The following is a 9,242-nucleotide window of genomic DNA, read 5'->3' on the forward strand; positions in this document are numbered from 1 at the left end:
GAAACAAGCCCTGGCTGGTGTGGTTTAGTGGATTGTGCTGGCCTGAGAACCAAAGGGTTTGATTCCCAGTCCGGACTCATGCCTGGGTTGTGGGCCAGGTCCCCAGAAGGGGGCGCGCGAGAGGCACCCATAAAAATAAAAATAAAATTTAAAAGATGATTTGGTACAGGTGGGTTCATCCCCGGGCAGGGCGCGAGTGCGAGAAAAGTTGGTTTCTCTCTCTCTCTCTCTCAAATCGATAGATATATCCTCGGGTGAGGAAAAAAAAAAAACAAACCCAAAACGTTGGTTACACAGCAACTCAGTGGCCTTTGTTTTGTCTCTACCAAACTGCAAGCAGAACCTAGAGTGACAGCGCCCCTCTCCTCGAACAGTAAGTGCTTCCTACAAGCTGACCTCTAATCGGCCTGCTGCTGCTACAGCTTCCGTCTTTCTCTTGATTCCGAGTTCTCTCATCCCCGCTCCCGTGAACCGGGGAACTCGGGCTAGCTCGGGGGATATCGGCTGGGTCCCACGCGGTGTTAGGGTCAGAGGTGGGAACTGTAAATTGGTCACTGCCTTTCGATTCCAAGAATCGTGCCTGAGAGAACCAGAGCCACCAACCGCCACCACCGGCGGGAAGTAACCGCCCCAACGTCCCCTTCCAGCCAGAAAGCAGCTTTCCGGCGCGCGAGGACTACGACTCCCAGCATGCTCCGAGGCTGCCGCAATTAACCCCCCAGGGCCCGCGGCCGTCCTGCGCCCCGCCTCCGTCTCTTACCTGGATCCTGCAGGGTGAGTTTTGTGGAGCTGGGAAGGGACTATCCTCTCTATTTAAGTCGTGTGTGTGCGTGTGTGCGTGTGTGATGTGCTCCTAAGAAATTATTCTGGTTTTCAAAAAATGGGACACAATTTGGATAATGAGATTCAGACGCTTTATTTTCCGAGCGAGAGACCGAGCATCTACTACCTGAACCGCAGGGCCTAAGTGGAATCACTGTCTTCCTCAGAATGCCACCTAGATCCTCTCCTTTATCCCCAGAATAAAAGTAGCCAGCAGTCCCTCCCCTCTCTCTAATACTTACGACTTCCTACCCTTCCCCTGCAAGGTTCGTAACCTGGAGCCTGAGTCAGGATTTTTATTATCGTTCTAGTTGGGGGAATACACGTGGAGACCATAGGACCTCCCACATCCTTTTGGTAGAGATATTACAAGTCAGGCCCTTTGTCTTAGAGCCTACCCTTCCCCTCAGGTGCCATCACGGACTCCCTGCAAATTCAGCAGGCACCCTACATTTGTCTGCCTTGAGCGACTAAGGGCTTGTGGGAAACGGTTTCTTCTTTGGGAGTACGGGTAATGGTGTCCAACTGGTCTTTGCCCCACCCCCACTCTTAAAACATTGTGGCACAGGAGACAATTCGAGGTGGGGGTGGGGGTGTCACACTCCTTGTTATATTTCTATCCTTTTCTGTATATTGTGCACAGTTGCAGTCCTAGGCTGGGAAGGAGGAGGACAGTGACTGCCAGCATGGGGGATTATTAGGCTGTACTGTCAGCCACCCCCGCTGGTCACCCAAGGTCAGAGGGAGTGGAGAGGATGCTTGATATTTTTGCCTTTCACTGCTCTCAGACCCCACTTTAACTATTCCAGTTCACAAGGCCCCCCTCCCTGTCTTGGCCTTCAAGAGTCTAAAGCTGCTTGAAAAGGGGGCTGCTTTGAGTCAGGGCTTTGAGGGCCCGGAATGCCTGGGTCCCTATCTGTGCCTCACCCTTCTCTCAGTGTCACTAAAAATCATCCTGTCCTCACTCCTGAGGTTAATTCCCCTCTGAGCAGGCTCTGGCTTCCTTTCTTTGCCCCCAAAGGGTCCTTTGTTCTGGCCAACCTTTGGGTTGGGGTAGGCAGAAAGGAGAAGACCTTGGGGCAAGAGTCCTGAACCTTAGGAGGCCAGGGGAGTGAGCAGGCTGCATATCTCTCCTCTACTCACCCTCCCCACCGCCAACTGGCTCCCTGCCTCTGCCCCCGCCCCTTGACATCCCAGACTCCCTGGCTATTTAAACAGAGATGGGTGCCCCCATCGGCACACTGTCCTTTGGCCACCGGACATCATGCCTCCCAAGAAAGATGTTCCTGTGAAGAAACCAGTGGGGCCCGCTATCCCCAAGCCAGCTACGAAGCCAGCAGTGGGGGCTCCTCCAGCCAAGACCAAGGCTGAGCCAGCGGCAGCTGTCCCTCCAGCCCCTGAGAAAACTCAGCCCTCCATTGATCTCTCTAAAGTGGTGGTGAGTTCCCAGAAAGTGAAGAAAGAATTTGGAGGGGGCGGTAGAAGGGAAGGATACATTCTAGGGAATTAGGAGGTATCTAGAAGGTAGGAATCAGTGAGCAATGGAATGATACTAGGTTCCTCATTTGGAAGCATCCAGGCTTATGACTCTGTTAGTATCTTTGTTGTTCTGTCCTCTAACCTGTAACACACGTGTGTATATGTGTACACACACACTCACTGATCCTCCGGTTGGAGGAAGGGACTGTGAGATGGAGAACATCTGGGTTCCCAGGACAGTTTCAAAGTGAAGGCAGGGAGTTGCTGCCTGTGTCTGGCTGAGTGTTCAACTCTAAAGGCCACATCTCTGAACCCCAGGAGGGAAGGCTGAAGAGGACAGGCTTGTTAGACAATCACAGCTGGGGGCCAGGGGTAAATTTAGCCTTTGTTCAGCCCCCAGTTATGTGAGGGATGCAGGGCTCAGGGCAGTGGAGGGAGGGGAACAGGTGGCATGGGATTAACCCGGTTCCCAGAAAACCCTCCCCCCTGATAATTCCTCCTCTTGGGATTCTCCCAAGGACCAGATCTGGGAATGGGTCTGAGGCGGCTGGGCTCCCAGCCTGGTCCCTTTGGGCCCCTCCCCAGAAGTGGCTGTTGGTGGGGAGGAGTGCTATAGAGGGATTGACTGAGCTCTGTCATTACTCCTCACCTGCTCTTTTCTTCCACAGATCGAGTTTAACAAGGACCAGCTGGAAGGTGAGGAGAAGTTGGTCCCCCTGAGCCCACTGTCCAGACCCAAGTCCCTGGTCATATTCTTTCTATTCCCCCAACTCCAGTCTCCACCTTGAAACCTCCCACACTAGTTCTCCCTGTCCCTTGTTCTGCCCAGCTCTAGCACATAATTTCTGAACTTCCTTTCTCTCTGGGCTGGGGTGGGGTGGGGTGGGGGTTGATAGGAAACCCTGGTCAACACTAACACCTCTTTATACTTCAGAGTTCAAGGAGGCCTTTGAGCTGTTTGACCGAGTAGGGGATGGCAAGATCCAATATAGCCAGTGTGGGGACCTGATGAGGGCCCTGGGCCAGAACCCCACCAACGCCGAGGTGCTCAAGGTTCTGGGGAACCCCAAGAGTGATGGTGAGAAGGCCACTGGAACAATGTGGGTTTTCAGTTTGGTGGTGGAACCGAGGAATATTGGGTAGGTGACAAAGGATGCTGGGGTGGGTGTTAGGGCTTTAAAAACTGTTGAACCCAAGGGCAGAAAAACATCCTGGATGTTGAACAGGATGAAAGCCTTCGTGGTTGGGATGGGAGCTGGGTCCTAGGTGACACCACAGTGACCGTCACCTCTCTAACCCCTGTCAGAGCTGAAGTCCCGGCGTGTGGACTTCGAGACTTTCCTGCCCATGCTCCAGGCAGTGTCCAAGAACCGGGACCAAGGCACATATGAGGACTACCTGGAAGGGCTTCGGGTGTTTGACAAAGAAGGGAATGGCAAAGTCATGGGAGCAGAGCTGAGACATGTCCTCACCACCCTGGGTGAGGAACAGACCAGAGCGACTGTGGGGTGGAGAGAAGAGGGTGGACCAAAGATAAGGTTGCCAAGTAGGAAGAGTCAGTGAGGGATTACTGTCCTGTAGGTCACAGGTAGGGGACTGAACCATCAGGGCAAAGTTGGAAGGGCTTCCTCCTACAGAGGCTAAAGTGGCTGGGCAGGGTGTGTGTGGGGGGTGGGGAGGCACTATTGCTTACCAAAGGGCAGAGGAAAGGGAATGAAGTGGGAAAACCTGAGTTTCTGTTTTTGTAAGAGAGGCTGGTACTCTGATTGGATACTTTCTCTTAACTCTGGAATTTAGTTTCATTGTCAAAGTTTTCACCTGGTACTAATGCAGGTGAAATAGAAAGCAAGGTGCAGAAACACATTCAAGGCATTACCATTAAAAGGACAACATTGCTTCGGGATTCTGTGACTATGGGCAAATCTCCAGGGTGGGAGAAGAGGAGGTACCGCCCAGAATAGTGTGGCCTGGATCACAGGCCCTTCCTCTAGTGACTGAGGGAAGGAACGCAGGGGCTAAAACCTTGTGTCTGGGGCTTAGGAGAGAAGATGACTGAAGAGGAGGTGGAGACGGTTCTAGCAGGACATGAGGACAGCAATGGCTGCATCAACTATGAAGGTGAGGGGGCGGGGCACAGGAGCAGAAAGGACCAGATAGGAGGGGTGGCAGGAAGACCCTGGAATGTAGGTGTGGGCACCCTGCGGGCCTGGATTATCTGAAGTCAGATGGCTTATCCGAGGGCCTACCTCTGAAACCCCTCTTGCCTTCTCTCTCTGCAGCCTTCTTGAAGCACATCCTAAGCGTCTGAGCTCCACAGGTATGGCCTTCCCACTTCGCCTTGAGAGACAAGTCTCCTTCCGGGTGTCTCCGCCAGGGTGGAAAGGCAGGGAAGAGTGTTTTCCTGTTCCGCAGCGTGTGAGCGCCGGGATTTGGCAACTTTTCATCTTTTTCCACAGATGCGGTGGGGTCGGACATTGGGCCCCCTGCAGGCGGAAGCTCATTGCTGCTGCTAGGATGCCACCTATTGTTTCAAAATAAAGAGACGGTTCCTCCCTTGGCCTACGACTGTTACTTTCTTCATAGGTGGGGGTGGGATGGAGGGAAGAGAGGGCTCTCCTCTCCCCGATCCGTTTTCCTCTGATCTTCCCGCTGCTCCGAAGGAGCAAATTCCTTGCGCCCTTCCCCACTCCACCCACTTTGTGGGGTTTCTGTGCCCAGGTAAGGATAGTCTGGAGAAATGAGCAGCAGCTGGCCCCGCCCATCTCATTACTAATATAGCAATTTATCTGCATAAACCCAGGCTAGGAATCCTATTGGCTGGATCAGCCGAGGGTGACGTCATTCGGGCGTACTAAGACTAGGGTTGGGCTGCGAGCCGGAGCCATTACTGCAGGAAAAGGTCCCGCAGAGCTTCGCAGTCAAGATGGTGGGGCCCGGGGCTTTGGGAGGGTGAGCGGGATTTGGGACGAGAGGAGGGAGGCGAGGGTAGGGGGCGAAGAGAAGGCTGAGGAAGGGAGCAAAGGGAACCTGAGGGCCTGGAAGGTTGAAGGTGGGGTTGGAAAAGCTGGGGTCCTGTCTTCCTGGGAACCGAGTACCCTGCATGGAAGAGGAGTTTGTGGGACTGGGATAGAAGCTTCGGGGACTGGAGTTCAGATGTTGACCGCTCCCCTCTTTTCTGAGCAGTGTGACTTCACCGAGGACCAGACCGCAGGTTGGTAACTGACCCCTACTGAAGTCACGCTTAGGGAGAGGAGACACCCGCTTTAGCACCTACCCCCTAACCCCAACCTGTCATCTCTTCAGCACCACCAGGGGAGTACCTCCTGGATTCCCTCCCTCCTTCTGGAGCCTCCATTTTCTTTTCTCACTCTTTCTTCCTCTCTCCCCTTCCACTCTAGATCTGAGCAAGCACTGGGTGAGTTTTAGGTGGTGTGGGTGTGTGAAACAACTCGGTCATCTAATGCCTGCTGTGTGTGGGGTTTGGGGGGGGGGGGTGTTTGAAGCTGCCTGTAAGTCTCTGTCTCTTAATCAGCTTCTTTTGCCTCTATTCTCCTCCTTGACAACCGCGCCCGCGCCCTGCGCCCCCCCCCCCCCCCCGCCGCCGCCCCCGGCCCAGCTTGGAATTGTGAAGACTGTAAAAAGCAATAACCTGATATTTTGTAAAAACAGGGACAGGAGAGTTTGCAGAGGATACTTTTACTGAGCGGGAGAGGCGGCAGGCTGGGATGACCCCAGTCCTAGGCTGCTGCTCCCACTTCCTTATAAGGACAGGACCCAGACAGGGCGGTGGCAAATTCCTGCCCTGAGTAGTGTAGTGAGGAGGCTGGGCAGGCCTGTTGCCTGCGGAAGGGGTGTGTAAATGGATGCTACTATGCCTAGAGGGGAGAAAGGCCATGTCTTTTTGTGGGACACCTGAAGTGGGAGAGACTGGCAGTGGGTCCCTCTCAGTGGACTTGGGTATAGAGTGGAATAAATATCTGGTTTCCTCAGCATGATTAAAGTTGAATGGGCAACAGACACCATGAGGGTTTGGTTAACCCCCATGTGCCCAGTACTGATGTCTATCTGGATCCTCAGAGTTCAAGGAGGCCTTCCAGCTGTTTGACCGAACAGGAGATGGCAAGATCCTGTACAGCCAGTGTGGGGACGTGATGAGGGCCCTGGGCCAGAACCCCACCAATGCCGAGGTGCTCAAAGTCCTGGGGAACCCCAAGAGTGATGGTGAGGATCCTTGGGAACAGCTCAGTGTGGTTCTGGGCCCACAGATCTTCAGCTGAGAGCTTCCTTATCTTCATAGGCCCCAAACTCAGGCAGGTCTTGTCTCAACTAGCAAATCCCATGCATTTCTTCTGCTCTGAGTGGGAGTGGTCTGTTTGGTTGGGATCCCTGTAATCCCCTCAGGCCTGAGAGTTTGTGACTTGACTTCCGCCTCCTTCATGGCAGAGATGAACGTGAAGGTGTTGGACTTTGAGCACTTCCTGCCCATGCTGCAGACGGTGGCCAAGAACAAGGACCAGGGCACCTATGAGGACTATGTCGAAGGCCTCAGGGTGTTTGACAAGGAAGGGAACGGCACTGTCATGGGTGCTGAGATCCGGCATGTTCTTGTCACACTGGGTAAGGCTCTATCTACTGTTGTTCTTTTTTTAAAAAAAAAATATTTATTTTATTTTTAGAGAGAAGGGATGGGAAGGAGAAAGAGTGGGAGGGAAACATCAATGTGTGGTTGCCTCTCACATGTCCCCTACTGGGCACCCAGCCTGCAACCCAGGCATGTGCCCTGACTGGGAATCGAACCAGCAACCCTTTGCTTCACAGGCCCGTGCTCAATCCACTGAGCTACACCAGCCAGGGCTCTACCCTCGTTCTTTGAGCTGAAGTTCCACCCAGTACTTCACCTGTCACGTAGTTCCTGAAATGCTCTTTCCCTCTGCAGGTGAGAAGATGACAGAAGAAGAAGTAGAGATGCTGGTGGCAGGGCACGAGGATAGCAATGGTTGTATCAACTATGAAGGTGAGGGATGAATTGGGGCTCTTGCTGAGGAGGCAGCCATGTGAGGCAGGTCAAGTACAGTCTGAGGCTTTCCCTGTCACGGGACTTGGGCTCCACAAAGTGCCAGGAGGCAAGGGCAGGGCCCTGTCAGCCCAGCCCAGGAGTGGGAGGCCAGGGCTGTGTAACAGGAAAGGAAGGGGCAATGTGGTGTGAAGGGTGGGGAAGGAATGGGAAGGAAAATAAATGGAATGTCTATGTCCTGATCACCTGACCCCTTCACCCCATGTGTGTGTCTTGTCTTCACCATTAATGTCTCTTCCTTCCTGCAGCGTTTGTGAGGCATATCCTGTCGGGGTGACGGGCCCATGGGGCGGGTACGGCTCATCCCAGCCTCCCCTTCTCTAGTTGACCTCCCCAGTGTTTTTCTTCCCAAACTTTGCTCTCTGGTCCCTGCCCTACCCTACTACCATCTGACTTCCTGGCATGTTTCTGCATGGAGCTGACTGGGGAAGGGAGGGAAGGGGTTCCTCAAAAAGAAAGACAACCTGGGGGTGTGGTACCTCCTTCTCACCTAGAATGGGTTCTGGGGTTTTACTTTATAGGGCCATAGGTGCTGGTGCCTGGGAATTCTCACCAGCCTGTCCCCATCTTGCTTTAGGGTGACCCTTTGGCCCCGGAGTGGTGGCAGTTGGCATAGGGGGGTGGGTTGCCTGCCCCATTGTGCTGCTGTAGCTGAACAGTCTCTTCTTCCTTCTGCTGGGCAGCTTGGAGGTACCCTAACCCGTAACTCTGTCTTCCCCTGCCAATGGCTGACAGTAGCTATAGGTGTAGTTAAGAACTTTTCTGCCTCTGCTGTGTTCTTGCTGCTCAGGGTGGGGTGGGAACTAACAGCTGGTGGGAGGGGAGCTGGGGGTCCAGAGAACTGATCAGACTCAAGGTGACTCCTCTGCAAACTGATCCCAGGATTGGCTGCAGGCACGTCCCTTCTTGTGCCACCTTTGTGGTCTTACGGTCTCCTGGCCCCTGGTGCACCCCTCCCCTTGGCCCTGTTCCCTGGTTCACACCTTCCTCTGTTCCACAGAGCTCGTCCGCATGGTGCTGAATGGCTGAAGACGTTCCCAGTGTGCCCAGAGCCTTGTGCCTTCCCCTGTGTGATACTGTCCATAGCCCCAAAGGCTCCTTAGGTTCTTTCATCACAGCATTTTCCCCAACTTGTGTCTCTTGGACAATGTCTGCCATCAGCATTCATCAAATAAACTCGCTGTCTGTGCCCTAAATGTGGTTCTGCTTTCTTTCCTGAGCAGTGTGAAGGGGAGACAGTCTGGGGTCAGTGGGCCAGGGGGTTAGGGAAAGCTGGGAAAAGGCCTTGTAGGAGCCATCTTTGCCTCACTCAGGAAATGCTGACCCCTTTCATTGATGCCACAAAGGCCACCCCTTGGGGGATGAGGAAACTCATGAACCTCTGCAGAGGTTCATAACCCAGCACATCAGGCAGAGTCCTCGCCCAGCCCTCCAGGTCCTTATTCCCAGCCCTCACCCTCCCAAGCACTGCAGGCCTTTCATGGAGAAGGCCTGGAGACTTTCTTGGCACTAAAGCCAGGCCAGATTAGCACTGCCTGAGCCTGTTGCTCAGGGATTGGGGCCAATAATAACAGACGTAGGTGAGGTGCTTGCCTTCTCCCCACCTAATAAGGGAAGACATGAAGCCACTACTTCTGAAAGGATAAATATGCAAAATCTCCAGGTTGTGAGGATGTCTTTCCAAGCCCTCAACAGCTATTTTCAGGGCAGGCAAGAGCCCCTGCCCCAGTGCGGAGTCTCAACAGCTGTGCTGTGCCGTCCGCACCCGGCGGAGCTCCAGCCCCAGGGAAGAACTCCAGGCATGATGCCCCCCCCAACCCCCTACCTAACAGCCACAGGTCAGAGGACACAAAAGGCACCCACGAGA

At 53.9% G+C, this 9,242-nt stretch overlaps 2 protein-coding genes across 6 annotated transcripts; both read left to right on the forward strand.

Moving 5' to 3' along the window:
• The first annotated feature begins 431 nt into the window (after positions 1 to 431).
• MYL6B (myosin light chain 6B) lies at positions 432 to 4,858 on the forward strand. Of its 3 annotated transcripts, none has more exons than XM_037133261.2 (9): positions 432 to 533; positions 648 to 774; positions 2,020 to 2,260; positions 2,970 to 2,997; positions 3,236 to 3,379; positions 3,608 to 3,781; positions 4,342 to 4,419; positions 4,581 to 4,618; positions 4,758 to 4,858. In XM_037133261.2, exons 3-8 carry the CDS (start codon positions 2,087 to 2,089, stop codon positions 4,607 to 4,609), a joined length of 627 nt encoding a protein of 208 aa, XP_036989156.1. In that variant the 5' UTR covers positions 432 to 533; positions 648 to 774; positions 2,020 to 2,086; the 3' UTR covers positions 4,610 to 4,618; positions 4,758 to 4,858. The 3 variants fall into 3 exon arrangements, with proteins under 3 accessions (XP_036989156.1, XP_036989157.1, XP_036989155.1); XM_037133262.2 differs by having other exon boundaries at positions 433 to 533; positions 2,041 to 2,260; XM_037133260.2 differs by having other exon boundaries at positions 434 to 774; positions 2,041 to 2,260.
• A 285-nt stretch (positions 4,859 to 5,143) lies between these two features.
• MYL6 (myosin light chain 6) lies at positions 5,144 to 8,571 on the forward strand. Of its 3 annotated transcripts, none has more exons than XM_037133265.2 (7): positions 5,144 to 5,227; positions 5,485 to 5,512; positions 6,379 to 6,522; positions 6,745 to 6,918; positions 7,238 to 7,315; positions 7,624 to 7,668; positions 8,376 to 8,571. In XM_037133265.2, the coding sequence occupies exons 1-6, from the start codon at positions 5,225 to 5,227 to the stop codon at positions 7,650 to 7,652; spliced, it is 456 nt and encodes a 151-aa protein (XP_036989160.1). In that variant the 5' UTR covers positions 5,144 to 5,224; the 3' UTR covers positions 7,653 to 7,668; positions 8,376 to 8,571. The 3 variants fall into 3 exon arrangements, with proteins under 3 accessions (XP_036989160.1, XP_036989159.1, XP_053518273.1); XM_053662298.1 differs by having other exon boundaries at positions 5,181 to 5,250; XM_037133264.2 differs by lacking the exon at positions 7,624 to 7,668.
• The last annotated feature ends 671 nt before the right edge of the window (positions 8,572 to 9,242 follow it).

Source organism: Artibeus jamaicensis, unplaced genomic scaffold (genome assembly GCF_021234435.1).
Source record: "Artibeus jamaicensis isolate MK-2021 breed Jamaican fruit bat unplaced genomic scaffold, CSHL_Jam_final contig_233, whole genome shotgun sequence".
NCBI lineage: Eukaryota > Metazoa > Chordata > Mammalia > Chiroptera > Phyllostomidae > Artibeus > Artibeus jamaicensis.